The sequence below is a fragment of the Daphnia magna genome, linkage group LG7 (assembly GCF_020631705.1).
Source record: "Daphnia magna isolate NIES linkage group LG7, ASM2063170v1.1, whole genome shotgun sequence".
Classification (NCBI taxonomy): domain Eukaryota; kingdom Metazoa; phylum Arthropoda; class Branchiopoda; order Diplostraca; family Daphniidae; genus Daphnia; species Daphnia magna.
Genome location: NC_059188.1, coordinates 10017004 through 10044682, shown reverse-complemented (window position 1 = coordinate 10044682; position 27679 = coordinate 10017004). Strand labels below are relative to the sequence as shown.

The following is a 27679-nucleotide window of genomic DNA, read 5'->3' as shown; positions in this document are numbered from 1 at the left end:
TTTGAAAAATAAATGGAGGAAAAAATTTAAAAAAAAAAAGGAAAACTGGTATATCCGGACACGCAATGACAAACAAGTGAAGATTGAAGTTAACAAAATAAGAAAAAACACTTCTTGCACAGTTCCGTATATAAGTTTTTTTACTTGTTGTAGGACTTTCTCTCTTGCTGCGTCCTATGTACTTACTATACACCCAGCATTGTGTGCGTGCGTGCGTGTGTGTGTGTAAATAATGTAGGTGCTGTATGACGACTTTCAACCCGTTCCAGCATCCCACATCACGATAGCGGAACATTCCGCAGTTATTGCGGAATCCAAAATAAAAAGCGAATGTGCGCTTGAAGAGAAACTTTCGATTTTTCTCGTGTTTTCAGTCTGTTGCACGGTTACATTAACCAAAGGTTTTCCTCCTTCTTCATGTCAATGTAAAAACCAATCAACTGAATTGGAAAAGAAGAAAAAGAACGTTCCTTTTCTCGTGCAGATCGTTTCAACAGCCGTTTGCCTGTGTGTCACAACTCTGTCGTCACTATCGCGCAGCTCACACACACACACACACACATGGCTAGGCAAAAAAAAAACGTCACGGTGTGTGTATGCGGTCGAGTTTCGGAGCCTATACAGCCCGGTGTGTACATACGTCCGCGCCTGCCTCTGGTGAAAAGCCAAGCGAGTCGATCAGTGTTACAGCCGACGGGCTGCGAGTAAGACATACGAAAACAGTGAGAGCTGATTCGTTTTTTAAAGCTCAGCACGTGCGCTCTTCTTTCTCAAAAATTGCGTGTTTTTGTTTTTAAATACTCAATCTAGCCAATAGGATTATTAAAATCGTGTGTTTGTGTGTGTGTGTGCGTCTTTTTTGTTTTGTTTTTCGATTGGATATTCTCCGCCATGGAGGCTCAGCTGTGCGACCGCCAGCATCAGCTCAATAATCACAAGAACAGCGACGTCGATATGGTTCATCAACAATTACTTAGGCGCGTCTTTCAAATGTGCGACGTTCAACGCAGAGGTCACATCTCCATTGATGATCTACTCGAACTCGGACAGTCCTATCTCGGACAGCATACTAAGGTTCATTTTTTTTTAATTTTTATTAAATTACTATTTCATTTTACATAAGGACATTTTCGTACATGGTAATGGGGCGGAAGTCATTTGGCCCATAGCTCCCGAGTTTCTTTCTCTTGTCTAATATAGCTCCAAGCGATTAAATTGTTTTTAAGTAAGGGATAGGATTTTATTTTCTTCTTGCGAAAATGGAAAAAAGAAAAGGATGAGATCAACATTTTTTTTTATGACCGTCAATGTCATGATGATGTGCACTCAAGGTTGTTTTTATTGCGGTTCCGGCCGCTGTATATAGTATGCTAGTATGTTTTAAGTGCTTTTCATACGTATACCATATAAAGCAACAAAAAAAAAAGAATTACAACTAATAATCATGAAATAATCAAAGCTCATATCCTATTTGGATAAATATATTTGTTGTAAATTGTTTGGGAAACAAAAAAAATAAGAAAAGGCCGGAAATTGTGGAAACGCCTTGTGGCGTTGCCTGTGCAAAAAAAAAAAAATATTCTATCCAAAATTTCAATGGAAAAAAATAATTTCGTTCATTGAATTAACGTACAGTACATGCCGTGCTGTCTCTATTGCCTTGCATTAGTATTATACGTGATCTGTCATCTGTAAAGGTGACGTGAGGTCGTCAAAGCTCCTCCTTTTCTTTTTCCAAATTTTTCCCGGTTATCATCATTATCATGAACTTCCCTTTTTTTTTGCCACCCAGTCTACCCCCCACACACACACACACACACAGAGTTGACGTGATGCTCCGACTAACCTACAAAAAAAAAAATTGTTGTTCACGCGGGCTAGGGCAGTGTCATGTGAATATGTGTGCGGTCGTCCTTATCCGCAATAACTGGAACTGAATGAACCAGACGAGAAATATAATAAAAGAAATCCTTTTGGTTTTTTTTTTCGTTATATTTCTCAGTGTGTCAGTACGGAATTGGCTTGATTATATTGTTCTTTATTTTCATTTTGTTTTTGTTTGCCGACGTTCCACTTTCCACGACGCCTCGGCTTGTCCGTCACACTGTCGTTATAACAATACATCTCCCTAGCCTTATAGGCCATCACCCTCAAGAATTCCCGTCAATGCCCTTTAATTCTATTGTTTTCCTACACACAATGGAAGCCGAATAACCCGGAAGATGGCGAGTGTCAACAAACTTTAAACAAATAGAAATGCATCAACGAAACAGCTCTAAAAAGAGATTCACCTATAATTTATTCATTGGCCATGTTGCATAATGCGTGTAACATTCAGAAAAAAAGTATAAATAACGAGAGAAACTGTGCAGCAGTCACCAAAACCATAAAGGCTGTTATAATCAATTTGTACGTAACGGCTGACGTTGAACAAAATTCGCAAAAGAAGAGAAACGAATAGTCGCAAAAGAAGAGTTTAACCACAATATGTTTCTTTCGGACTCTCCAATTTCTTCTTTGGTTTTTTTTGTTTTTTTTCATTTTTTTATTGCTCTCTCATCGCCTCGCAGCAGCTCTCTCTCCTCTTCATTTTGGTTCGTTGATTACACACGACCATTCGCGTCAAAACAGCCATCGAAGAATGGAGAGAAAACGGTCCCGTGAACACAGACGAACGACGAACACTATGCTCTATGTTTACCACAGTACATATAACAACAAACAAGCAAAATGCTATTTCGTTTTTGCCTTTTTCTCTCTCTCATTTTTTTTTATCTCATTCCATTTTAGTTTTACGATCTTTTTTCCCTCGTTTTTCTTGAATTCCGCGGTCTCTCTCTCTCTTCTCTTCTCTTCTCTCTCTCTTACGCGTTCATTTTGCGGTTATAGCAGTTGTATATGTATGCAGTGCCCGTCATCGTCAGTAGCAGCCAGAAGCCCAGTATAGGATGCCGTTGGCCCAGTTTCACTCAGTTACGCATAGAGATATAAAAAAAATGAAGTAAAATAAAAAGAACCTATAATATTCCGTCTAAAAAAGATGCAAGACGGCGCTTTCACACCACCAACACTCCTATTCTACGTGTTAGGCCTACTATATATGTTCACATGATACTATACGGTAGTTTTTGCATGGCTTTTCGTTTGATGAGACGTTAGACGTCCTTTTAACAAAAAAAAAACAAAAAAACTATTGCATACATTTTATTTCTGTATACACTTTTTCCTCGTTTTCTGTTTGGGTTTTTTTAACGATCGATGCTTTGACTAGTAGACACATCTTTACCTGTGTGACGATATAACCGCAAAAAAAAACAGTATACTGAATTTTGGTATGTTTCGTTCAATTAATGAAACGGTATTGATATGTATTTGACACCCAATTATCGATCGCTATAATTGAATTGACATTCTATCTACAGCGGCCGACCCGGTTTCTGGGCCAATTTTTTTTTTTTTTTGTTTTTACTCGATTTGGAATTAAATAATAGTAATGCATTTATCCTATTTTGTTACTGAACTAAAGAGCAACGGAGCGTAGCGAAAATCGTGCGAAAAGGACAACTCAGGAAAAAAGAAAAAAGAAATAGTTTGTAGAATTACAATAATAGTGCACTATAATATAAGTTTCCCTCTCCTTGTTCCATATAAGAGAAACAAATAGGCGTCGTCATCGGCTCCGCGACCTTCCCACCTCAATTCAGGATAGCCGGTAAGAATTAAAGTCAAAAAAAAAAAAAACAAACAAAAAAATGTAGAAATTATTTATGAGAGCAGAACTCGTTGGTGCGCGCTATGCAGCAGATGCTTTGTGAAACGAGTCTGCTGGATGATGGTTATAGTTCTAATTTGCTATAGCTATTCATTCATAGAGATTAACTTTGCGGTCCAACGACTCTCCGTTGATTCTCTCGCCCACAATCGCAATCATTTATGTACATTTTCTTTCTTTTCGGTGGGTGGCAATTACAAACGATCACAAATGCTTTAATCTTTTGTTTCTTTCAACTGGCAGGACTTGGCGGATGCTCTGCGCTCCCTAGATCCGCTTGGTGATGGGACGCTGACATTTGATGAATTCTGCAGAGGCGTCGGATCCATCATCCAGCAATCACCTACAGGTAAAAAGATAAGCACGTGAACTGCCGCAAAGAAACAAAACAATAATCTACCACACCACTTCTTCTTCGTTTCGATTTCCTCCTGTCACAATTCCAAAACCTCCAAAAACAAAGCAAATGAGCCCCAAAATGCAAAGCGGTCGAACCGCAATGCTAATCGAGGGAATTCATTGACGAAACAGCAAAAGAATTCTATTTAACAAGCCCAGTAAAAACCAAAGAAATTCATCAAGCGGTACATTCAGACGACGTCTGTTAAACTGTTAAACATTCTGTGGTATCCAAATGCTAAACGATCTCAATTCAAAACAAAAACAAAGCGAAAGAAAAAAACGAAAATAACTCAAAAACGAAACGACGACAGAAGGAAAGACATTTTTTCTTGAAGATTTTGTTGGTTTTTTTCTTTTGAAAAAAACAACGTGAAAAACAGAATGGCGGAACGAAAGAAATCCCACCAGTGATGTCGTGAGTACTGCTGTACTGGCATTACAAACTCTCGGAGACAGTCAGTTTTACGACAAGAAATGAACAATGGGATGCACGTCACCTCACGGTGCACGTTGAAATGGAATGTTCCACGTGAGATGGAAGCAACTGCGTACACTGCAAACACAATTCTAAAGCCTTATTGTCAAAAGGAAAAAAGAACCGCTATATTATGCACAGTACTGCGTATTAGGCTACGTACACACAAGCCAAAAGTGTATCAGGCAAAATGAAAACGCGTGTTTACTCTGTGTACGTGGAAACTTCCGTTAGTCTAACGAGATTACCACCTGAAAAGAGTTCACGAAAAAAAATGGCGTGCCCTTTAGTCTAAATGTCAAAGTTAGTAAAGCCAACGAGAGAAGGGATATCCGTATCTGTCCTGTTAATCAGGCACTGGTTTTAAATTGTATACGATTAGACATTATTGCTAAAGTCAAGACATGTTTTTCGTCAAGAATGAAATTTTGTTGGAAATGACCGTGTGATTATGTATATTACACGAATCGTGACTCTAAAGTCAGTCACGATCCGTCACGCCGGGGAGGAGGTCATCCAGATAGGCCAAGGGAAGACGATATGTTTACATTATGACGCATTTCAATCAGCTCATCCAAATATTTGTAGAGATAAACACGGCCAGCCATGCGATATCCTGCTGTGCTGTTCAAGCGTCAGATAACCACGATCCCGAAATGTACATGGATGTGTATCACGAAACACAAAAGTATAGGGTTGATGGATCGTGCAGATTGAAAGACACCATGGGTCTAGTCTCATATTTTCTCGTATTGTGACTGCAAGTTTCATCCTGGGATGATTGCATAAACAGCCAAACAAAGAAAGATCTACAGACCATCAATTATGCTCATTATTTCCAGTCATTCTAAACGAATTAGAAACAAAGAAAAAGAAGTGAGATGGAACAAAAACGTTGACACAATTAGATTTTTTGAGTTGCTTCTGCTATTGTACACTTGAATCTTTACGGACCAAGGCCTAACAGCTTTTCACTGTTTTGTGTCCCTCAGCGTTTACGTCTTACACACTCCCGAACGTTTTTTGCAGTAGAGAAAGAGAGAGAGAGAGAGAGAGAAACGATGATGATAAATGGTGAGAAAAAGAGAAAAGAAGCAATTCTCGTGACGTCACCTCGTAGATGCTGTTTAGTATAACCTTCAGTGTGACACAAAAGGCAGAGGAGAAGGGAAGTTCGAGGGACTTGTGTGGTTGAAACTTCAAAGGTGTTTGGTTGTGCCTGCGTTTTCCCCCCAGACAAGATACCCGTTTTTTTTTTTTTATATACACTTTACTTTTGTATTTTCCCAAAAAAAGAAAAGAAACAAGAAAAAATCGCATCAAGTTTGCTACTAGTGCCTCTAGAAATTACCCTGGGAAAATACACGATCAGGTTCGTATTCAAGATTGTGGTTGTTGAGTGTTGATAGGGGATGGGAAAATAAGGCTTTGATCCAGGTCGTACCCTTCCCCCTCAATTCACCTGTACGTTGGAATGCGAGCTAAATCTGGGGTACTAGAAATTCTGATGTCGTCGAAACGTCGGTGCCATCGCTAGGTGGATACCATTTGTCATCAGCATGTGCCACCTGTGTCCTCTGTGTTCATGGTGCAACTCGCAGCTGTTGCTGCACTCACAGTTGCAACTTTTCTTTTAAGAATTTGAGACGGGCTTTGTTACAGGCCATTATCAACACCTGACTCGTCAGTATTCTTCCCTCGTGCTCATGGCCAGCTTTTATGTATTATAGATTTCGCAACATGATGGGTTTCTGGGAGAAGGTTACTCTTGAAGTTTTATTTAAAATGTTTGGAATTGCTGCGAATGGCCATCACATGAACCTGTATTCACCCACCCCACATCTGGATGACAGGTTGACGAGACGTGGGAGTCTGTTACGTAGAAGGGGAGAACGAAGTTGTACGCAAAGAAATTGGAAACATAACACGTTTCTTGAAGGGAGAAAAAGTCCAATAAGAAACAATAAACAATAGAAAATAAAAAAAGCTGATGGCATGCATGGGGTGGCGTCATGCTAGCTGCCCTGGGGTGATCAGTTTTACTTTCCTTTCCTTTTTTTTTTTTTAAATGACAGGAAATAGTCACTAGCCTCCATGTTACTATATGATGTTACGCGCATGGACGTGGGTGTTTTTCTTTTTTTTATCCGCCCCATTCCTGACATTCCAGTTTCTATTGTTTATTATCCACCCTTGGTAACTCCGATCTTTTTCTTTTCTTTTTCCAATAGAAGGCGCAACCTCACGAGACCTGACATCATTTACCTCCTCCTCATCTCCAACGGTATTTCTTTTTTAAACATGTAATCGTGTTATCGTATTGTTTAACATTTTCTTCTGGTACCAAGAGGAACGTATCACATTCAGTTAATTCGTCCATCGTTTTTACCAATTGAATCGCCATCAACATCAATCACCGCCAATTACGCCATTACAGAGTATGGCAGCCCAACGTACAGCGAAATCTGCCTAAACTCGATGGATGCATGTCGTTACATTCAATCCATTCCCTTCCTTTGTTGGGAAGAGAGAGGGAAGAACCGGAAATAGAAAAATGGGAACAATTGATTCACACGGCAAAAAGAGACAGGACATTGTCATCGTTTCTACTTTTCTTCCGCTTTTGCAGCCTCCTTTCATCTCGTCCATTAGAGAAAGAACCCCCTCCCCTTTCTTTTTTCTTTTTTTTTTTATCGTCTTCCGTGTTTGGCCAAGTTCCATTTATGATTATTTTTTCCTTCCTGCGGCCAACATCTGAGACTCTCTTCACTCCATCCTTTATCTGTGTGAAAACACAAACGACCGAGTTCGATAGACTCGTATTTTTTTTCTCGGTTTGGGATTGCGGCCAAGATTATTTTCTTTTTCCTTGTACATCCATTCACACCCGATAGTGTAAACAGCAGAGTTTGGGAGATGGGTTGTGAAGTGGCCCAGCGCGCGTGTGGATTTAATGAGTGGGTGGAGAGGCAGCAGCAGTGTTGAAGTTTTTAGGGTTAGATTTTTCTTTTTTTTTTTTAGTTCACCCCCCTTTTTTTTTATTTTTAAACGGCTTAGTTCGATATCGGTTGCAGTGGTGGAGAGCACAAGTGCAGCATCTGCTGCGATTTGTGTGTTGCCGGGGTAGGTGGAGGGGAACGGAAATCGAGTAAGACGAATGGTGGAAAGGAGGAGAAATATGTTTCTCTTGAAATCCGAGCGTGACGCGAGTGCGGAGCTCCAGAATTTGATGACCTGTTGTTGTTTGTTTTGTTTCTTCTTACTACGCCCATTAGAAACGGAGCCGGACGCTGATCGATTGGAGCGAATTGACCATGCCATTGGCGACGGACGCAGGCGACCATTCCACAGCGGCAGAAGCGGCTCATCTGATTGTGAACGACGAAGACATCCTGCTGACCTCGGTCGACGGAAGTGTGGCCGGCAAGCGACGCAATTCTTCATCCGACGAAGTGGATTCCGGTTACAGCAAAAGCAGCAGTCCGACCGATTCTGCGCCGACGGCGGGAAGCGTCAGGTATGCACTCGCGTGTCCGATTGGGAACGAATTCGGTCCAGCAGCTTTCTCATCCGTTTTTCTTGTTTGACGATGCAGTGGCTGTTCCAGCATGTCGGAGAGAGAAATCAGCTTCGAAGGCTATGGGGAGGCGGATCATTCCATTGAGAACGGGACGCCTAGCGACGCAGATGCCAAGTCAGTTTTCGAGACGCGTTTTCTGTTTAGTTGTGAATGAGAAGCAGCGCATCGGAACGGACATTCGTTTTCTAACCGTGTTTTTCTTGTCTATTTTTTTTTCGTCTTCTCCACGCCATTTTTATTTCACGGGGGCTTGGTGCTTTTTGCAGTCCAGTACCTCAGTTGATTGGCAATCGAGCCAACTGGATGAATGGAATGCTGCGCAATAGTTTGCGGCGATCCGATTACAACAGGTACGTCAATTCACGTGTTCCATTTTTCTTTTCTTTTTTTTTTTTACTTTTAGAAGAAGACGGAAATATCTATCGTTAACGTCCGTCTTTTCGGTGGCTCGTTGTTATCTTCCACCTTCTGTCTGAAATGATTCTCTGCGGTCACGGTGGTATCGTGCATTTTTCATTGGTCGCAAGTTCAACATTCTGCACTTATCTCCAGTTCTACTATATACTTATAGGGCTTTCTTTCTTTTCTTTTGTATCCGGAAGATAAAAGACGGGCAAGACAGACAAGAGAAGAGGTAGAAAGTCGATTGTAACGTGTAATCGCATTGAACGTTCAGTCGTCGATGTAGACACAACAACACACGGCGCTGCTCATCGTTGTCTGTCGGGCCTTGTCGTGTTTACTTTTCTTTCTTTTTTCCTTCTTCCGCATAGTTTTTTTTATTTTTTATTGCTGTTCCGGACTGAGGAAAAAAAAACAGTTTGAAAGAGTTAGTATAGAAATCGAATCGTCATTTGTTTGATATTTCCTGCACGATTTTGTTGTTGTTGTATATTTTTCTTTTTTTTTTTTCGGGGCGGAATTTGTTGTTGCTTTTCTTTTTTAGCGTTCATAGAAGTTGTTCTGGTTGTTTGCATCCATACCTTTTTTTTTTGTGTATGATTCTATATCGAAAACACCTCAGCATGTTATGTTATGTTATGTTATGTTATGTACGGCAGTCATGGCGATGGCGCTTTCGGTCGACGCTACGGATCTCTACGCCTGTAAGTTTTTTTTTCATTTTGTTGTTGTCCCCCTCTTATTTTTCCGCTCGTTTTCTTGTTTGTTGGCTTTTCGTTTAAGCACGTCACGCTTGCAAATTTTTTCTTGGGAGTGGGCTAGCTTTCCACGTATTTTTTTTAATTATTCCCAAAGATTTTCTTACAATTTTTTTTTTAATTCCTCGTTACGTTTGTTTTTTTAAATTCTCATGAAAATTTGCGACTTGAGAAAAATTGGCCATTTTCTTTTGGAAGAAGAGAAAAAAATAATAAGAGATGCGTGTTTTCACACACATGTGTTGGTTTAAAAAAAAAAAACATTTTTATTTTCCCTTTTTTGTTTTGTTTGTTTGTTTTATTTGAAATGAAAACAACAGTCCCAGTAAACGAGGTGTTGGTCTAGCAGCCGGTTCCAACGCCCTGGCAAGTCAATTGTACAGCAAGAACGTCAACAACGCGTCCAGCCGCAACTCGAACGGCGGAGACAACGAAGACTTTTGTTCGGATGCTTCGCTTGAAGACGACGTCGTCGATCTTGGCCATAAGGTAAAGTCAACATTTGATTGATTTATTTTGATTATTTAAGTACAGGCGATGTAACTTGTTTCTTTCTTTTTATGTTTGACGTAATGCAACAACCACCAGCGGGTGAGAAAATGCAGTCGGCTTTGAAAGGGAAAATCTCATTGGGGGGGAGGACGAATGGGACCTTGAGGCTTTTGATGCTATTCGTTTCCAAAATCGGAAGATCCCATTTTTTGTTGTTTTTTTTTCCCATTGTGAAGAGGAAGTGGTCGCTCTGTTGTTCCGTCCTTAGTTTTTGACCGAAAACGTTTTCTCTTTTCTTTACTATTCCATTATTCTTGTGCTATCGAAATTTCCCTCGGGTAAGAGACACACTCATCCGCCAACAATGGCCGTCCCTCTCTCTGTTTACTCTTAACCGTACGAGAGATTTTGTTTTTCCCTTTTTCTATTTGTATTACTTACGTGTGCGTCTCCGATGCGATACGCTCCGTAATTCCCCCTTTATTGCCGCTTTCTTCCGCAGAAACGAAAGATTTATGTACGAACTTGTTTTTTTTCTTTTAGGTCTTCCTCCAAAAAAACTCAGCGCTTGGGGGGGCTGAGGGAGGAAGAAGAAGAAAAAAAAACAAGTAGAGTAAAACGAGAACGTGTAGTAATAGTAACCCTTGTATTCTGCCGTTAGTGTTTGATGTTGGATTTGTTAGAAGAAGAAAAAAAAAGGATGACCGCTTTAGTTTGAGCGTGATCGGGTTGTGTACAATTCTCCCACACACGGCGCGCCAGCCGCTGTCGAGCCGCCACATCGGCTACGCCCTTCCAGCAGCTCCTCCACGTTTCTGTTAGTCACTTTGTTTTTTGTTCGTCGCCAAGTACTAGCAGTCGTGCACGATCTATCCATCGATCCGGTTCAGTTTGTTTATTGTCAACGTGTCGTGTATTGACGTCTAGGACACACAAGTGTGTAAAAGAAAAAGAAAGAGAAAAAGTAGGGCATTTGAATCGAAACGAAAGAGAAAACGGCCTCCGTTTGTGTGTGTGTGTCTTCATCGTTGGAGTTGAAAGGCGATGAATAGCACCAGCCTCGATTGCAGCAGTATTGCAACTGTTCGGTCACTCGGCGGAGCTGAACTTGAATACGACCTGTGGGAGGGTCAGTTCACGTTCAGTCAGGCCGGCCTGCAGCAGCAGCTCCACGGAAACACAAGTGTCGTCCACTTTTTCAAATCCGAATACCACACGCTCGTTAACAAAGTGAATTTCCGTAGCGGATAGAAAGATTTCATTCTTATCATTTTCTTGTTTTGTATCTATTTTTATGTCTGATGAGGTTGCATTTCACGTTTTGGTTCTGTTTTCTAAAAGGCCGCGTTTCGCTCTTGTTTTTTCATTTCGATAGGTTCAAATTCTGCAGCAACAAATTACAGCCCTGGCAGACACGCAGTTCAGCAGCGATGACCGGTACAGCCGCAGCAAGCAGGAGAACGCCGCCCTTACCGCTAGGTATTTTCAGTTTGTATCAACATTTTTTTTTTTGTTTCTTTCTTTCACCATAGTCCGCTAGCAATCAACCACAACTCAACCGCTGGTTTCCGGTCCAATGTCTCCTATACACTTCTTTTTTATTTTTATTTTTTTTTCCTTTTTCCTTCTTATACCCTCGGTTTTGCAGCCAGCTCACACGCGGCTATGTACATGGCAGAAAAAGAAAGAAAATATAAATAAATATTGGTTTTTTTTTGGAGGGGAAGGGGGGGGGGGTGATGGGAGCAGAAAGAGTGTGGGATGGTTTTATTAAGTTACGAGTCGTTGGGCTTTTATTGGCTGCGCTCGACACCAAACTATACACTTAGGTTTGTTTTGCCTAGTACAATAGAGGACCAATGACTCACGTTATGGTCGTCATTTAAAAGTTTTATTTGATTTCGTTTCGAAAATTGCAGGTTGCAGATGCTGGAAGAGAGCCTGCGCGACGTGGAACTACGAGCCACCCAGCAGCTAAGCGAAGAACAGCGACGGAACAAGGAGCTGATTGTGAGAGTTGAGCGTGAGAAACAGCTAGAAATCGAGAACTGCACCATCAAGTAAGTCTCCTTACATTTTGGAAAACGTTTTATTTTTTTGTTGTTGTTTTCCTTCTTTCTTTTTACTTGGCTTCATTTTTCTCTGTAATACTTATCATTTGTTTGTTCTTTTCTTATCAGATTGCAAGCGGCCGAAAGAGAAGTGGAGCTGACTCGGGAAGAGTGCGCCAGGCTGCGCGGGCAGACGGAACGGCTCCGTGGTGAGCGTTCGGCTCTACAGCAGAGGCTTTACGAAGCGGAAACGAGCCTTCTGGAGGGTCAGGAAGAACTTCGACGAATGAGCGATCTTGTGAAACGCGAGCGCGAGCAATGGGCCGTTGAGAGCGCCTCTGGTAAGCAACTGGCGGCCGAGCTCTCGCGTGAGGTCGACTTGCTTCGCGCTACTCAACAACACAACCAGCACTACAACGACAGTGGCGAAGTGACGCCCAGCGCCGCCCGTGTCCGCGAAATGGAGAACGAAATCAAAGCGCTTAAACAGCAGAACAGCAGTATGGATGTGGAATAAACAGTTCGTTTTTGTTGTTGGATTTTCTTAACTGGCTTTTCTCGTTCACTTCGTTAGGTCTTCGCGAAGCGAACGACGAACTTCAGGCCCAACTCTTCTCGCGCGGCCTCGAAGAAGGCCGCACGTTGCTGAGTGAACATTTAACTTGCAACAGCCTGGCCGCTGAATTCGAAGTCATGAGCCAAGATGATGTAAGTCAAATGTAGTTTCTAGTCGTATGTCTTGTTTTTATTTTTCATTTTTATTTTGCGGCAATAATTCCATAGATACGGACGGCTTTGCGCGAGCAGCAGGATGTTAACGCCCAGCTGCGCTCTTACATCGAAGGCATCCTGTTGACGATCGTCGAAAATCAGCCGTCTCTCCTCGAACGGAAACCCCCGCAGTGATTTAGAAAAACAATCCAAGATCTACATCCATCCACCACATTCCTTTCAATGCCTTGGAAAAAAAACAAAAAACAAAGAACCAAACAAACAAAGTAAAAGAAAGAAATCGATAAAGACGCCAATAAGCCATGAAACGAAGAAAAAAAAATTATTAACTTTATATGCAGACTAAAATTTGACATTATTATTAAGGGAGAAAAAAAAAGAAGCAAAGGACTGTATACGGGAAACAAAATTCTTAACGTAGATCCCATGCCCCATTTTGTAAATAGAGAACGTGTCCCACCCCACCCCACCACTGTGTCCGTCGAGTAATATAAACAAACCAATCTTTGAAAGAGGAAAGAATCCATCACTTGTGTTTGGTCTCCCTCCAAACTTAGTTCAGCCCTTTTCTTCTTTTTGTAATGTACGTTTGTGTGATTGTTTGCATGCCTGACAATTTAGAAAAGTAGAACAGTTATGATGAAGATAATTAGATTAAGTTTTTTTTTTTTTTTTTTCTGTTTTTGGCCCTGACTGATGTGTTACTGTGAAACAGCAGACGAACGAAAATGTCGTTAGAAAAGAAAAAAAATCAACAAAACAATTAGTAATAACCACTGTCTGGCCTTGTGGGAAACTGTGATATATCTTTACTTTCATGGACGAACTGGGGGAGATTGAAACAAGTAAAAATATGGGTGTAGCGTTGGCCACCTGCATGTTACTCTGCGTGTCTACCGCGCTTATGTTTGAGCAATCTTTCTCATCACTTAATTGTTTTCCACTTTTTCTTTGTAATATCAGTACCATCCTTTAACAAGACAACGGGCAACTCTCCCTTTCACTACGTCTGTTAGATGAAATTGTGTTTGCTTTAGCCTATCTGTCGTCCTACTTCTTCTAATTCTGTTTTTATGATCTTTAAACAAACAAAAAAGTGAAAACGAATACGGTACTTGGACTGTTAATTCTATGCGTTTAAAATTAAAAAAGAAACAATTCTGAAAACTTATTGCGTAGTCATGTCTGCTGTCTTTAATTCTTTTCACAATGTATTCTTTTTTTCCCATCACGTGTATACAAAAGTCGGATTTCTTCGTTCGTTGATGAATAAAACAGAAACAGAGGTTTGATCCAGGCTTTTCCTTGTTTTTCTGATTGCTCTGTCTCGGAATCTCAAATATTGGCGCCGTTGGGAATGAGATGCAACGTGCTGGCACTAGAGGGAAACGCCAATGTTATTGATTGGTCGTGTATCTGCATCAGACCATCAGCCCGAATTCAGAGGCCTGTTACTACGCACGGAACAGCTCAGACTGTTGCCGTTGTTCAAATATAGGATAAAAATATAGCAAAGGTATTGACTTTTGACGTTCGGAAGCCCTGCATAGCGACGTGGCTTGTTTACCATTATACCACCATCTTATCTGTATTGATTGTCTTGTTTTGGTTGCAGCAGCAGTCTTCACATACTATCCAGACTACTTCAGTTACAGTCATAATGGCACTCAGCAGGTTAAACACATTTACCATTAAATCTAGTCTTTTCAGGCAGCAGCTCCCACAGAATGTGAAGTGTCTGTCAAACCTTATACTCGGGGAGCCTTCTGGCCCAAGCGTCAAAACACCTATTCCAGGCCCAAAATCCAAAGAGATGATCAGTGAATTGAATAATATCCAATTTTCCAACACAGTCATCTATTTTACTGATTACAACAAGAGCATTGGAAATTACATTGTTGATGTTGATGGCAATGTTTTGTTGGATGTTTACACCCAAATATCTTCCCTGCCACTGGGCTACAATCATCCTGATCTGCTCAAAGTTTTACAAGATCCAGACAATCAAAGAACTTTCATCAATAGGCCATCGCTAGGTCTGTTTCCAGGACAAGGCTGGCCACAAAAGCTAACAAGTAGTCTGATGGCAGTTGCTCCTAAAGGACATACTCAGGTTGGATTGGATATTGGTTTTCTTACAAATACGTGAACCAAAGTTTATTATTATTATTTTTTAAATATTAGGTAACAACAATGGCTTGTGGGTCTTGCTCGAATGAAAACGCATTCAAAGCCGCGTTCATGTGGTATCGAAACAAACAACGTGGTGGAGCACCTATTACCGAAGAAGAAAACAATAGTTGCATGATGAACGTCGGACCTGGCTCAACGCCCTTTACCATAATGTCGTTTAAGGGTCAGTTTGACTTTTAATTTCCTTATTTCCCTGTTAATGATTCGGTTGTGCACAGGTGGTTTCCATGGCCGAACCATCGGCGTGCTTTCTACCACCCATTCGAAGGCGATTCATAAGCTGGATATTCCCGCTCTGGATTGGCCGATTGCCAGTTTCCCGCGTTACAAATATCCACTTGAAGATTTTGTTGAAGAGAATAAAGCTGAAGATCGCAAGTGCTTGGCGGAAGTTGAAGAGCAATTCGAAAAGTACAACAAGGCTGGAAAGTTTGTGGCTGGTGTTGTCATCGAACCCATTCAAGCCGAAGGTGGTGATAACCATGCATCGCCGGAATTTTTCCAGGAACTGCAACGTATCACGAAAAAGGTTTTTTTGTCCTTCAAGTTTAATAGATCAAGTAAAATATAGGGCCGTTCACAATTGGTCTTATTTTTCTTGATCTATAGAATGGCGCAGCACTCATCATAGACGAGGTTCAGACAGGTGGTGGAGCTAGCGGAAAATACTGGTGCCATGAACACTTCCACTTGCCAGAACCAGCAGATTTCGTCACGTTCAGCAAGAAGATGCTCACTGGAGGATACTACAGTTTACCCGAATTCAGGTAAAAATTGCATTCCGTTATCTCATTTTGCCGTTTATTACAGACCGTTCATGTAACCTTTTTCAGACCTCAACAGGGCTATCGAATTTTCAATACATGGATGGGTGAACCATCCAAAGTTTTATTGCTCGAGAAAGTCGTCGAAGTAATCAAGCGTGATAATCTGCTAAGTATCGTTCAAGCGTCTGGTAAAACATAAACGTCTTTTAAAGTTGTTAAATACGTTAAACAGCACAAATCCTTCTTTCCCTAGGTAAAAAACTAATGGATGGTCTAATGGATATGTCGAAACGTTATCCTCAACATTTGAAAAACGTCCGAGGTATCGGGACGTTCTGCGCTTTTGACTCGAGCAGCGCCGAGAAGCGTGACGAGATTGTAGCCAAGTTGAAAGAAAAGGGTAATTGGTCAACGAATGTTTAATTAATTCAACTAAAACGCTAAACATGCTTATTTGAATTTAAAAGGTGTCCAGTCTGGTGGATGTGGCGATCTATCGCTGCGCATAAGGCCAGCCCTTGTGTTCCAGCCATATCACGCCGATATCTTCCTCCATCAGTTAGAAAAGGTTTTGAAGAAAATCAAAACTGCCTAAACAATTGCTGCCATTGATTGGGAGAGAAAAACAGAGGCGTGCAATATCATTTTGCGAGTGCAAAGTTTTCAATTCTTTTCTCTCTCATTCAACTTTATTCCTCTTTGAACCTTTTGAAATTTATTTTGTGTTGTCGTCTATAACTCAATTCTTCTTCAATACAATATTCCAAAGGTCTTCCACTTCACTTAGTGCATTGATGAAATGGTTTTCTTCCCTCTTAAATTTCTCGTTTTTGACGTGTGCTTTTTCTCATCTATAGTTTTCTTGTTTCTTCTGATTGTTACAATATCACATTCTATATTCAATTTCGTTATGCTTAACTGATAGTATGATAAACCCGTTTCTTGTTTGCTTTCAGTTTTTTATATCATCCCAGTATCAATACATTTGGCGGCTAATTGATCTACCACAATAGCCCTGCTTTTTCAGATCCCGCATACGTGATGAGTCCGTTGACTTCAAGATTGCCAGTACATATGTCCTGAGTGATAACAATACCACTAAAGGGACATAACCTATTGAACTGAAAGTGGGTTTGATTGCCTGGAAAAGTCTATAAGGGTAACTAAAAAAATTGATTTCCGTGATTAGCAATCAATTCTGGATTGAAATCCTGTTTTTTAAGCAAAATTTGGATTTTGTCCAAAAATGAAAAGTTGTCCTTCTCATTTTCGTCAAAATCTGCAAAAATCGACATCTCTCAGAATTCAATAAAAACACACACGGTATACTAAAACTTAAACGCTGATTTCGGCTGGAATATTAGTTTTCTCATTAGCTTTTTTGTTTTTCAATAAAACACAACATTAGTAGTTATAGCGCAAATACCTTTTTAATTGTAATTACTCAAAAAGTAGGGGGACGTGTGATGACTTTATGCGACAGTGCAACAACGGATTGCCCGTCGGCTACTTGACAGCCTCCCAACCTTCCCCTAGTCTAGTCTTGATCTTACTGTCAACTACGTTACATCACCTCTCGTGACAGTCCATTACTTGACCGTATCAATATATTTCATTACCTCGACGTCTACTTATTTCAACACGAGTGACGTCTTCACAATAGTTTTCTATATTATTGAGTTTTTAAAAAGAAAATAAACGGGACGATCTTGTTGCTGGCGCGCCAGCATTCCTGCTACGTTTTCTACGTTTATTTTATAAACTTTACTCCTCACGTTAAAAAGAACTTGCGTATCGTGATTGTGGTTTAATTGCGAATCGAAATCATGTTTTTTAAACTAAATCTAAAATTTTGCCAAAAATGAAAAAGTGGGAAGCTATAGCCTTCTCATTTTCGTCAAAATCTGCAAAAATCGACATCTCTCAGAATTCAATAAAAACACACAAGTTATACTCAAAATTAAACGCTGATTCCGGCTGGAATATTAGTTTTCCCATTAGCTTTTTCGTTTTTCAATAAAACACAACGTTAGTAGTTATAGCGCAAATACCTTATTAATTGTAATTACTCAAAAAGTAGAAGTCCTACTTGAAAACAAAGTGCATTTTTGTTATCCTCGTTAAATTTTAAATCTAAATCATGTATAGTTTTCTATATTATTGAGTTTTTTAAATGAAAATAAACGGGACCATCTTGTTGCTGGCGCGCCAGCATTCTTGTTTAATCCTCACGTTAAAAAGAACTTGCGTATCATGATTGTGGTTTTATTACGAATCGAAATCATGTATTTTTAACAAAATTTAAAATTTTGCCCGAAATGAAAAAGTGGGAAGGGTATAGCCTTCTCACTTTCGTCAAAATCTGCATAAATCGACATATCTATATAAGAGGGGGGGGGGGAGTACCCATCAAACCAGTTAAACGAGAACATGGTCATCGACACCGATCCACGGCTTCGGTTATACACGCATACATGCAAAATTTCAATGCCGCATTTGAAAGGATTTATTGCATAGAATGGCAAATATTTGCAATATCATTGTCTGATATTTGCTATTGAAAATCTGGGCCTCGAGCGCTCTCACATCGATTCGATAGACTATAGCCATCCAATTCAATGTATCCAACCCATATCAAACTACAGCTACAGTACATCCAGAGATGTTTTGTTCGAAAGTTCTTATAATCAACCGCCATGATTAAGGTATCACCCTAACGAATTGTGCATTTTTGTTCAGAGCCAAATTGCCTTTCCAGTGGGCCCCATCTTTCACGGTTGATGTCGAATGCACCTACGCTAAGTAGTTGCTATGCGTTATAACTGTGCTATCGAGTAGCCTACTTTCGTTTGAAGGCAAATATAACAGGGTTTGGCATTAACAAGCGGATTTTTCCTTTAAAAACAAATTAAGCTGTGGCTTCAATTAATTAAAAAAGCAAATGGAAACACCACATTTGAATCTCTTCCAGGATTCAAATGGCAGCAAACTGGTTATACGACTTCAGAGGTGACTCGTCTTCGTTTGACGTAGGCTATACTTTGTACCGATGACCCTTACATGCAAATGCACGAAACAAAATTCCAAGTTTTTGGAGCTCACAGTCATGTTTTGATTAAAATATAAACTTGTTTTTGAAACACATTTGTTTGAACATTGCAAATCGGAACAGTTCCATTGAATCTCATTTCCATATTTATATTTTTTTTTACTTAAAAGCATTTGAGATAAGTGAACTTCTTCAATTGCAAATGTAATATCTATGAAGTTGCCAACTCCAAATCGTAAGGGCGTTAATTCACGCCCTTCAAGGTTAAAACAGAATAGATGACACTGATTAAATTGCAAGGCCGGAGGCAAAAATGAGCTGGAAAGTAGTCTGGGGAATAATTCTTCTGAATGTTCAACAGGAAGATCATAAAATAAAACAAACAAAAAATTAAACTGGATAAAACCGGTAATAGATCTAGAAGGGAATCAATTTCCATAAAAGGGAATCAATTTCCTGCTTAGAGCCACTTTTTTTAAAGCTAAATAACATGCGGTGGATGGCTACAAAAATAAATTTTTCCAAATTGAATTGGCCCTCCGGAATTCACCCACAAACAAGTAGGAATCTTAAAGTTTTAGCGATTACTGGGGGATAATTATAATTGGGGTGCCAATATCACAACACGTTTTACTCGCAATGCTAGATTTGAATGGCGAGGTCAAAGACTTTGTTATTCATAACATTAGTTTGCCCCGAGAAACATTTCGGTTCCAAACTTGTTTTGTGAAAAACCGTTTGAACAGGAGCATACAGTATAAAATGAATTCTCCGTGCTCCGTAAACTCGACAGAAGAGAAAAAGAGACGTGCCGGTTTAGTTTTCACTACATTTGTCCACAAGAATATACATATCACTTAGGGCCTAACTGATCAGAATGTACACCACTTCCTTCTATCTAGTGATGGTAAAATTTTGATACTTTTATTTTCTATTATTAAAGTTAAAACTTTTTGAAATTTCTGTAACATAGTTGGTGCTGACACCATGGATGGCAAGTGGAAGGCCAGCAGAAGAGTCAGTTCAAACAGCTTCTCGAGACTCACGTCAATTGCTATTACCCTATTACGTACCTGTGCAGCAACCCAGCTTCCAGGGTTATGGTAAGCTACAAACTCTTCTGTCATTCCAAAAAACTTTTGGTATCCAAAAACGTGTAGTTAAGTTAAAAAAAATGCAATGGCATTCTGAATTTCTTCTTATCATGTAGTTTGACAAATTTTACTTACAAAAATGTTTTACTTGTTGTTTTTCACGAGTTTTTAAATATTCCTTTTAGCGACAACCGTTTCAATACCATTGTTTAACATGTGTTGTCTTCTTCATATATAACGTAGGAAATCCATTGGGAGCAATGAATCCAGAAGCTAAACTTCAATTGTTACAAAGGCTGTTAGCCGTGTCAGCAGCAATTTCCACTGCAAATCAGCCTTCAGATCAATCTGGTTTCAAGACTACTCCCAATAAAAAAAACAGTGATACAATAATGGATTCCAAACTCCATAAACAGGAGTCTGCCGCAGGTGAGCAAAACAATGTCGGCCATATTGGCTTGCGTAAGACTTTCGTACGGATAGCTTTTATATTATTTCCAACTCTTCAAAACAATTCCCCAAGACCCAACAATTGCTTAAATTTTCTTGATAAGGAAAACTTTTGTTGCAAAATTTATCTTTTACATTTTGTCTGTTATATAGTTAACACCTTAAATGTTTTATTGTTGAAATACAGAAGTACTGGCAGCACTAGGCATCCGTAACACAGCGGACATACTTACGCCTGAAGTATTTCAACAAATCGAAGGACGTCCTGATATGCAATCTATAATGAACACGATTATACAAACCGTTACCAACGCCCTTATCCAAGCCATAATGAACCAGTTTTTTGGTTAGTTGACAGTGGAAATGGTCCATTCGATAAAATAATTTCTGTATTTTCCTTCTTAGCCCTATCCTAACTAACTTCTCTATGCTAAAACAGTTAGACTGGCCACAGTTCTAGTTTTCTGTAATTGAACCTATTTATGTGTAACTCGGCAAATACAATATCAGCGCCTATGGCAAGCCAAATGTACCGACCAAATCAAATGATGACCTCGCGCGACCATAATGATAATTTTCGAATCGAGGATATAGGGTTCCCTTGTTTCGCTACGTTAGCGAATGAAAATAATTTAAATTGCAAATTTGATTAGCTAGTGGTTATGTAGGACAATTTTGATTAGCGAATTGGTTCGCTACTAAAAGCCGTCTGTCCAGTCTGAATAGCGAACTAACTCGCTACTAGCTAATCGGCCGGGCAGCCAACTTCTCACAATAGCGAAGTAGTTCGCTAATCACCGGGCCCAGTAGTCAACTGACTCGCGCCATCATGCGGCCATTAGCGAAGTAGTTCGCTACTGGAGATCATCCTACATTTTGAATAGCGAATCACTTCGCTATTATAAGCCCCCTACATTTTCTATTAGCGAAGTAGTTCGCTAATGGAGATTATCCTACGTTTTATATAGCGTATCACTTCGCTATTATAAGTTTCCTACATTTTCTATTAACGAAGTAATTTGCTAAAAAAATGCCCAAATCCATTCACATTAGCGAACCGCCACGCTAATGAAATTCCCAAAAATTGTTCAATTCAAAAAATTTCTCTTTTAAACCTATGAACACAATTTAAGAGCTTGTAATTTTTAAATAATGGATGGCATTTGCACGTCAAATGCAGATGGTACTAGTTACGGGGAAGGGTAGGCCTTCTAACCATTTTTAAAAATTACATTCCTTCATGTACTGTATGTTATCTTTCCGTTTTCATTATATTTGTTTTATTTAGGTTAAATCGTGCAGTATTTACTAATTACAAATCTATTTATTTATTCAGAACCATGCGTGTCAGAAGATGTTGGTTCAGGTATTCTTTCGTTTTCTGAGATAGTTTGAAATGATCAATTTCATTTTGAATGTCATTTTGACGTTGATATAACTTAATATACGCAAGACTCCTACAAAGGACATTTTGTTGCAGAATAATCAAGAGAGGTCAGGTCACGGCAGTACAATTTCATATGTTAGCGAGTGCAATCGCTAATATAGCGAAATGTATTAGCGAGTTGATTCACTATTTAAATTTTGATAGTGTTAAAAGAGGGCTTGATATTTTGTATTACCGAGTGCACTAGCTAATGGCAACAACGACTTCTTTGCCACCCAGGACCCAAACAATGTCCCTTAGCGAGTGGTTTTGCTATTTACATTACATTAGCGAGAGCACTAGCTAATGCTTTTTTGGACCAAGATGGGACCCGACTTCAACATTCAACATGTTAGCGAGTGCATTGACTAATTCTGCTGCAATTAGCGAATGCATCAGATTACGAAGTGTCGATTAGGGAGTGCATTCGCTAATCGATACCGGATTAGCGATTGATTTCGCTAATCCAAAAGTTCTTTAAATAGCATTGACTAGCGAATGAAAAAACTTCTGTTAACAAATCTACACTCGCTAAGTTATAGCTAATCAACCAGACCCAAAAGTATATCATCGAGTCGAAAATTATCATTATGGTCGCGCGCGGACCATCATTCGATTTGGTCGGTACATTTGGCTTGCCATAAGCGCCACTTTGCAAATCAGCCAATATGAAATGGAACATTTAATTTGATTCTTGCGGGGTTGTGTGAACAGATTTACCATAATGTGGTTTTAGATTAAATATCGTACATTAACATGAACACACATTCGAGCTGGAGAAACCATACCAATAGAGAGAGTAAAGTCGTAGCCGAAATACAAGCTTTACAGTTATACTTAACTAATATAATCTCGCTTCCAACATACTAAAAAAACAAACAACGAAGAATATTTTCTTCCAAAGGAAGTGATCTATATCTGATGACTTTTGAGTCATTCTGGTTCCGGCGGTCGTAAATTGGAGTTCAGAAGAATTTGTGAAGAAAAACGTTATGGTTTTATACGTATATCAAGAAGAAAAAGGATTGTCAAATTTCCGAACAGACTTGTATAAAAGTACTGGTTCTATATTCAACTTCTTTGGAAGACAACATAGTGACATACGGTGGGCAGAACAAAAACGAACGAAAAACCCGACGTAAGGACTAATACAAGTGAAAGACGAAAAGGATGGACGTGCCGACCACTTTCATATACCAATGTTTCTTTGTCAGTATACCAAAAGATGCTGAGCATATAAAGGATTTTGTACTGTTTCCTTTTTAAAGTCTTCCAACAATGTCCTGATGAGCTATGAGATATGTGGCAATGTAAAAAGAGTAAGCAGCTTCCCTTTCAGGAACCCGCTTTAATAACATTAGCCTATTTCATCGTTGCATCGCGTAGCTAGTTACATGACAAAATTTAAATGTAATTTGTAATGTTAGCTTATTATACTAAAGTTAGGAAGGCACGCAGCTGTGTTGACGCAACATTTTTCCATTAAAGCAATTATAGATAAAAGAAATGAACCTAAGTATGAACTTCAAAACGCAATAAGAATGTTGGCTCCGGTTGTTCAACCTCGTTCCACGTGATGGTCTTTTGCTTACTTACACAGTACTAAGAAAGAAAAAACAACTAAAGTAAATAAGCAAGTGTTTTTAATGAGATTTCTCAATCCAGTGCTATTTTTCTTTTGTCGTGTGTCGTCCGATTGATTCTTTTTGTACTTGGTATTAATATTAACTTGTATTCGAAGGTCAACCAAACGAGATTTTTCTTACAGCCTAGGTTTTCGTCGGTCACGTTCGTTTCTCCAGCGACAATTCATTGTAATTGGGGGAAAAAACGAGAAGCATTTGCATATCTCAAACAATTTCACCTTTATTTCAAGACCAAGAACAGGTACTCAGATTTTCAAAACTTGTCCGCGTACGCAGACAAGGTTTAGTAAATAGGATGAAGAATGCGAAGAAATTAGTTGGATCCAAATCTAGAAATCATGATTCTATTATCGGAGTTGCTTAACCTAATCGAGTGGAAACATCGTGAGAAGAAAACCCGGGTGTCCTATAATAAAAGGCAGCGAGGAAACGCTCTAAAGAACTCAAAGAGGCCACAGACGAGAACGCTCTAGCGCAGGAAGCAGTGTCTCTTCTTCATTCTCCAAACGCCTAAGGATCCAAGGAACTCAAAAGCTGAAATCGAAGATGACTTTTTCCGCTTTTCATCTTTTGCTGGTAAAGTTTCATACGTAATACAAGTCTTCTTATTGTATTTTTCTGTATGCATCAGTCTGTCTAATTGATTTCAGTCGTCTAATCCACAAATAATAATAATTCTGCTAAAAATCTGTACCAGTACCTGACGTAAATGAATATCCTTTGTTTTAAGTTGTTACTAGCACCGTTGATCATCAGCGCACGGCCGGCAGAACCGATTCAATCGACGCCCAGAGACGCACGACAGCTGCTGGCCCCTGTCCACTACTTGCCATGGGCTCAACCTGCTTTGGTTCCTGATCATCGTTACGGTATATACAGCTTCAAAACTCATTTAAAATAACGAAATCTCTCAAGATTACCTGTCTTTTGTTTTATGCTAGGATACAATCCACTCGTTACACGAGACAATGTTCCCCTCGATGATATCGACTCACGTATTGGATTTGCACTCCTACTATTGTTATTGAACGGTTTAGGTGATGACGATCGTTTAACGTCGAATCGCCCGCTAGGCAATCGTCCATTTTTTACTAGACCACGGATGGAAATCAGACCACAAATATAATTTGTCGTGCTGTCAACATACTGTTCGGCTTATTGTTTCCATCCAATGTTAGACTAACGGCTGCGCTTACATATACTGACTTTTCTTCTTAATGTACGTTCTTGCTAAATTTTGTATTTCACTGTTTGTCTGTTTTTTTCAATCTAATTTTATTGAATTTTCTTTGTAGGGCGCGGTAGCTTTCCTCATATATATCAATTGATAAACGAAATTCGATCACTGTAGGTTATCACCTTGAAATACAAAATTTCAAAATAATGAATCTAGTATAAAAGTATAATGTATCCAGAAAGTCGGATTCTGTAAAACTCTGTGTTTCAAATATCTGATGGTATTTACGTATACGAATAAGAATAGCGCCCAAAAATATTGCGCTTCATCAATATGACGATTAAAATTTAAACGATCCCCAATAAGGATTTAAATTAAAATTTCCTCTTTTGGTACCAGATTTCTTTCTCTATATCGTGATGGCTTTACGCCCATTAGAGTATAACGAGAAAAGGGCACCAGTTTTCCTGATGGATGTATGGCAGTTTAATTGGCGTGTGCACCATCCTAACTCTCATTCACCACTTTGATTTAAAGACATTAGAATTGGCTATCCCCTTTATTTACATGATATCTTCATCATTTCAGTAATTACTACCCTGTCTTCCACGCCTTCTGCCTTGCAGCGCAAAAAGATGCAAAACATGACATTTGCCAAAAACAGCAAAACAAGTTGTTTCTGGTTTTTTCCCCTGTCCTAAACGATATAGCAAATTTATCTTTATACAGCAACTAATGTAGTAGCCGTAAGTGCGGTGGTTATGCAAGCCACCTGACTACCGTTCCTGATTCGTTTTCAAAGAAGAAGGGTTGCTCATCATCCAGCTCATGCTTGCTTTATTTCGTTAACAATAAAACGTGAATCTGAGGGTCTTCGAACTGCTAATCGGTCATCAGCATTAGGCACTTAACGAATAGCTACACGTGTATATAGTCATTTGCAGCCCGTTTGAAAAAGTAAAATTTTTCTTTTTGTTTTGCAGCTGACATTACAATCTTGATATAAAATGGAACTCGTATCTTGGCTGATATTCACATCGCCAGAACCGGTCAATACATAATTAAACAAAAACAAAGAAATGTCAGTACTCTCCAGTCTGACGAATTGCGACTCAAAACTTGCAAGTTTACAATTCTTGAAAAATCACATGACTTAGCAGAAGCTCATGGACGAGTCGTATAAATTGAACCGTCAAATTGTAGGAAAGTTAGACAGTTGGACGCGACCATTCGTCACAGGTCCATCACTTTGTTTTCGCTTTGAAGAAGTGCATCAGCGCGCAAAAAAGACGCAACCACAAATACAACATGTCTGTTGCTTATTTAAGTCTCCTGGTGGTAATATTATACAACTATTCTTTCAATTACAAAGTTTAAATCATTCAAATCAATCACCTGCGCTGTACCTTTATAGTTGTTCGTTGTAAAACCCACCTGTTAGTTAGTTCAGTTAATTGAATCTCACTTTGAAGCTTCCTTGTTATAGATAACGTATAATATGCGTTCATCATTGTTAATTGCAGAAAAAGCTAGAAGTTAAATCTGTTTCAATTATGTAGTTGGTGTTGGCTCCGATGATGGCGAACGCAATGCCCGTAGCCCCAACTGAAATTGCCTCCAGCAGAGAGCCGAGGCAATTGATGATGCCTTCTTATGTACCATGGGTCCCGCAACCAGGTTACGCATATCGCCAATACGGTTACGGTAAGTTGAATATATAAGGCTCGTCTTTGACAAAATCTGCCTCCTAATCAATATATAGAAGTTATAATTCTCTCTTATAAAGTCCATCGTTTGAAACGAACGAAAGTAATTGTCTTGGTGTTTTTGAAAATGTATATACAGGACAAAATCCTTTCTTTTCGGCGTCGGGGCACCAATTGGCCGGCCCAATCGATGAACGATTTGGATTCGCTCTTCTTGCCAGTCTCTTCGGTGGTGGTGGTGGTGATGGCGATGGTGATGGTGATGGTGACGACGACCGATATAGTACATGGAACTTTCGTCCACTAGCTAATCTGCAACAGCCGTTTGCCTGGCCGATGGCTGCATTGCTCGGTTAGGAAAATCAACTGGCCATCACCGAGCGCAGTGGGTTATTGCCGAGTTGTTTTGTGACTTTATTCCTTTAATCCTGATATCTTAAACTCTTTCTTACATACTGTAGCAAGACTGCTAATACAAACTTAATTTAATGAAATCCTATCATTGTGAACAGTTGTTGGGTTTTAATACTATAAATATAGTAAATAGTGGTGCTATGACGATATAGCTTGTTCTGTCTTCTGTTATATTTGTCCCGATTTGGTGATTATACGATTACTGCATACTAATAGAACCCTATATGTACATCCCTGATGAATTATTCCGTCCCTATACCGTTTAATGTCCATCATGATCCAGTTGCCAACAACCAGTTTCTGTGTGGCCTTTGGCTTTCGGTCAACAAAGTCAGCAAGTGCCTCACCTGTCTGTGTGTTTTGTTCCTCTTAAATTATTCAAATTTATTCCTTGAAACAAGTCGATAAAATATACGTGTTCCGCCGTTCCGGGGGTGTCGCCTATAGCAATGGCAATCGAGTTCCATGTATGTTCGCCCCGCAAATGGCCTTTCTGCAACAGCAGTTGCCATCGACCTCAACTTCGTCCCTTCTATGGGTTAGAAGCCCCACATCAGCCCGTTATTGCCTTGCGAGGAAATATCATGAAGATTTGAATATTTGCGACAGTTCTTAATTTAACGAAAAGAGACAACAATTCGAATGTAATAATATCATGATGTGGACCAATAAAAGCATATCAGTTGAATGAAAAATGTTTGTTTTTGTGGCACAAGTCAATACGGTGGCGTTATGGTAAGAAAATTCCCAATCTCAGTCGAAAACTTTGCTATTTGGAAATGATGTATCTACCTAATAGTGAACCGGTTCACACTGACTATAGTCAGATAAAGTTTGCGACGCAATCGCTAAAAAAAAAAAAAACAATCACGTGTGTACAAATAGATTGAAGTTTAACCTTCGATGTTTAGTTCAAATATCGTTTTTGTTGCATTTTGAATTTGATTTTAAATTAGCATTTTTGAATTTTGAATCTAATTTAAATAAGAATTTTGTGAAAAGCGTTTGGTACCTGAGATGCCATTAAGGAGGCAATAGGCAAATATGTTTGTAAATTGGTCCAGCAACAGCAACAATGATTCCTTTTAACGGT

General features: G+C 39.4%; 5 protein-coding genes and 1 long non-coding RNA gene across 11 annotated transcripts; 5 read left to right on the top strand and 1 right to left on the bottom strand.

The window, feature by feature from the left end:
- The first annotated feature begins 689 nt into the window (after nt 1-689).
- LOC116927434 (rab11 family-interacting protein 4) lies at nt 690-13956 on the top strand. Of its 5 annotated transcripts, XM_045177147.1 has the most exons (14): nt 690-1074; nt 4016-4121; nt 6881-6933; nt 7925-8166; nt 8245-8343; nt 8496-8579; nt 9291-9335; nt 9710-9878; nt 9978-9980; nt 11257-11360; nt 11801-11941; nt 12062-12432; nt 12507-12640; nt 12716-13956. In XM_045177147.1, the coding sequence occupies exons 1-14, from the start codon at nt 892-894 to the stop codon at nt 12836-12838; spliced, it is 1857 nt and encodes a 618-aa protein (XP_045033082.1). In that variant the 5' UTR covers nt 690-891; the 3' UTR covers nt 12839-13956. The 5 variants fall into 5 exon arrangements, with proteins under 5 accessions (XP_045033082.1, XP_045033083.1, XP_032790351.2 ...); XM_045177148.1 differs by lacking the exon at nt 9291-9335; XM_032934460.2 differs by lacking the exon at nt 9978-9980 and having other exon boundaries at nt 692-1074.
- An 86-nt stretch (nt 13957-14042) lies between these two features.
- LOC116927435 (4-aminobutyrate aminotransferase, mitochondrial) lies at nt 14043-16628 on the top strand. Of its 2 annotated transcripts, none has more exons than XM_045177151.1 (8): nt 14043-14180; nt 14280-14777; nt 14849-15020; nt 15076-15386; nt 15467-15624; nt 15691-15812; nt 15878-16024; nt 16092-16628. In XM_045177151.1, exons 2-8 carry the CDS (start codon nt 14325-14327, stop codon nt 16217-16219), a joined length of 1491 nt encoding a protein of 496 aa, XP_045033086.1. In that variant the 5' UTR covers nt 14043-14180; nt 14280-14324; the 3' UTR covers nt 16220-16628. The 2 variants fall into 2 exon arrangements, with proteins under 2 accessions (XP_045033086.1, XP_045033087.1); XM_045177152.1 differs by having other exon boundaries at nt 14048-14180; nt 14283-14777.
- A 2233-nt stretch (nt 16629-18861) lies between these two features.
- LOC123474700 lies at nt 18862-20036 on the bottom strand. The gene is made up of 2 exons (XR_006649626.1): nt 19903-20036; nt 18862-19809 (listed from the first exon to the last, which is right to left on the bottom strand). It is a non-coding gene; the product is annotated as an uncharacterized LOC123474700 (long non-coding RNA).
- On the top strand, nt 19423-20745 carry LOC116927433. The gene is made up of 4 exons (XM_032934459.2): nt 19423-19580; nt 19647-19776; nt 20011-20196; nt 20405-20745. Exons 1-4 carry the CDS (start codon nt 19551-19553, stop codon nt 20566-20568), a joined length of 510 nt encoding a protein of 169 aa, XP_032790350.2. The 5' UTR covers nt 19423-19550; the 3' UTR covers nt 20569-20745.
- Nucleotides 20746-23703: 2958 nt separating this feature from the next.
- LOC116933741 lies at nt 23704-24673 on the top strand. The gene is made up of 3 exons (XM_032941453.2): nt 23704-23865; nt 24020-24158; nt 24231-24673. Exons 1-3 carry the CDS (start codon nt 23836-23838, stop codon nt 24413-24415), a joined length of 354 nt encoding a protein of 117 aa, XP_032797344.1. The 5' UTR covers nt 23704-23835; the 3' UTR covers nt 24416-24673.
- Nucleotides 24674-25643: 970 nt separating this feature from the next.
- LOC116927432 lies at nt 25644-26666 on the top strand. Its single transcript, XM_032934458.2, has 3 exons — nt 25644-25804; nt 26026-26170; nt 26312-26666. Exons 1-3 carry the CDS (start codon nt 25775-25777, stop codon nt 26527-26529), a joined length of 393 nt encoding a protein of 130 aa, XP_032790349.2. The 5' UTR covers nt 25644-25774; the 3' UTR covers nt 26530-26666.
- The last annotated feature ends 1013 nt before the right edge of the window (nt 26667-27679 follow it).

Coding starts and splice junctions, on each gene's coding strand:
- LOC116927434 (XM_045177147.1), top strand. CDS start 892: ATGGAGGCTCAGCTGTGCGACCGCCAGCATCAGCTCAATAATCACAAG. Junction 8,167..8,244: donor CCGACGGCGGGAAGCGTCAG/GTATGCACTCGC, acceptor TTGACGATGCAG/TGGCTGTTCCAGCATGTCGG. Junction 12,641..12,715: donor AAGTCATGAGCCAAGATGAT/GTAAGTCAAATG, acceptor ATAATTCCATAG/ATACGGACGGCTTTGCGCGA.
- LOC116927435 (XM_045177151.1), top strand. CDS start 14,325: ATGGCACTCAGCAGGTTAAACACATTTACCATTAAATCTAGTCTTTTC. Junction 14,778..14,848: donor CTCCTAAAGGACATACTCAG/GTTGGATTGGAT, acceptor TTTAAATATTAG/GTAACAACAATGGCTTGTGG. Junction 16,025..16,091: donor AGCCAAGTTGAAAGAAAAGG/GTAATTGGTCAA, acceptor TGAATTTAAAAG/GTGTCCAGTCTGGTGGATGT.
- LOC116927433 (XM_032934459.2), top strand. CDS start 19,551: ATGTACACCACTTCCTTCTATCTAGTGATG. Junction 19,777..20,010: donor ACCCAGCTTCCAGGGTTATG/GTAAGCTACAAA, acceptor TATATAACGTAG/GAAATCCATTGGGAGCAATG. Junction 20,197..20,404: donor TAAACAGGAGTCTGCCGCAG/GTGAGCAAAACA, acceptor GTTGAAATACAG/AAGTACTGGCAGCACTAGGC.
- LOC116933741 (XM_032941453.2), top strand. CDS start 23,836: ATGACTTTTTCCGCTTTTCATCTTTTGCTG. Junction 23,866..24,019: donor CCGCTTTTCATCTTTTGCTG/GTAAAGTTTCAT, acceptor CTTTGTTTTAAG/TTGTTACTAGCACCGTTGAT. Junction 24,159..24,230: donor GGTTCCTGATCATCGTTACG/GTATATACAGCT, acceptor GTTTTATGCTAG/GATACAATCCACTCGTTACA.
- LOC116927432 (XM_032934458.2), top strand. CDS start 25,775: ATGTCTGTTGCTTATTTAAGTCTCCTGGTG. Junction 25,805..26,025: donor CTTATTTAAGTCTCCTGGTG/GTAATATTATAC, acceptor TCAATTATGTAG/TTGGTGTTGGCTCCGATGAT. Junction 26,171..26,311: donor ATATCGCCAATACGGTTACG/GTAAGTTGAATA, acceptor ATGTATATACAG/GACAAAATCCTTTCTTTTCG.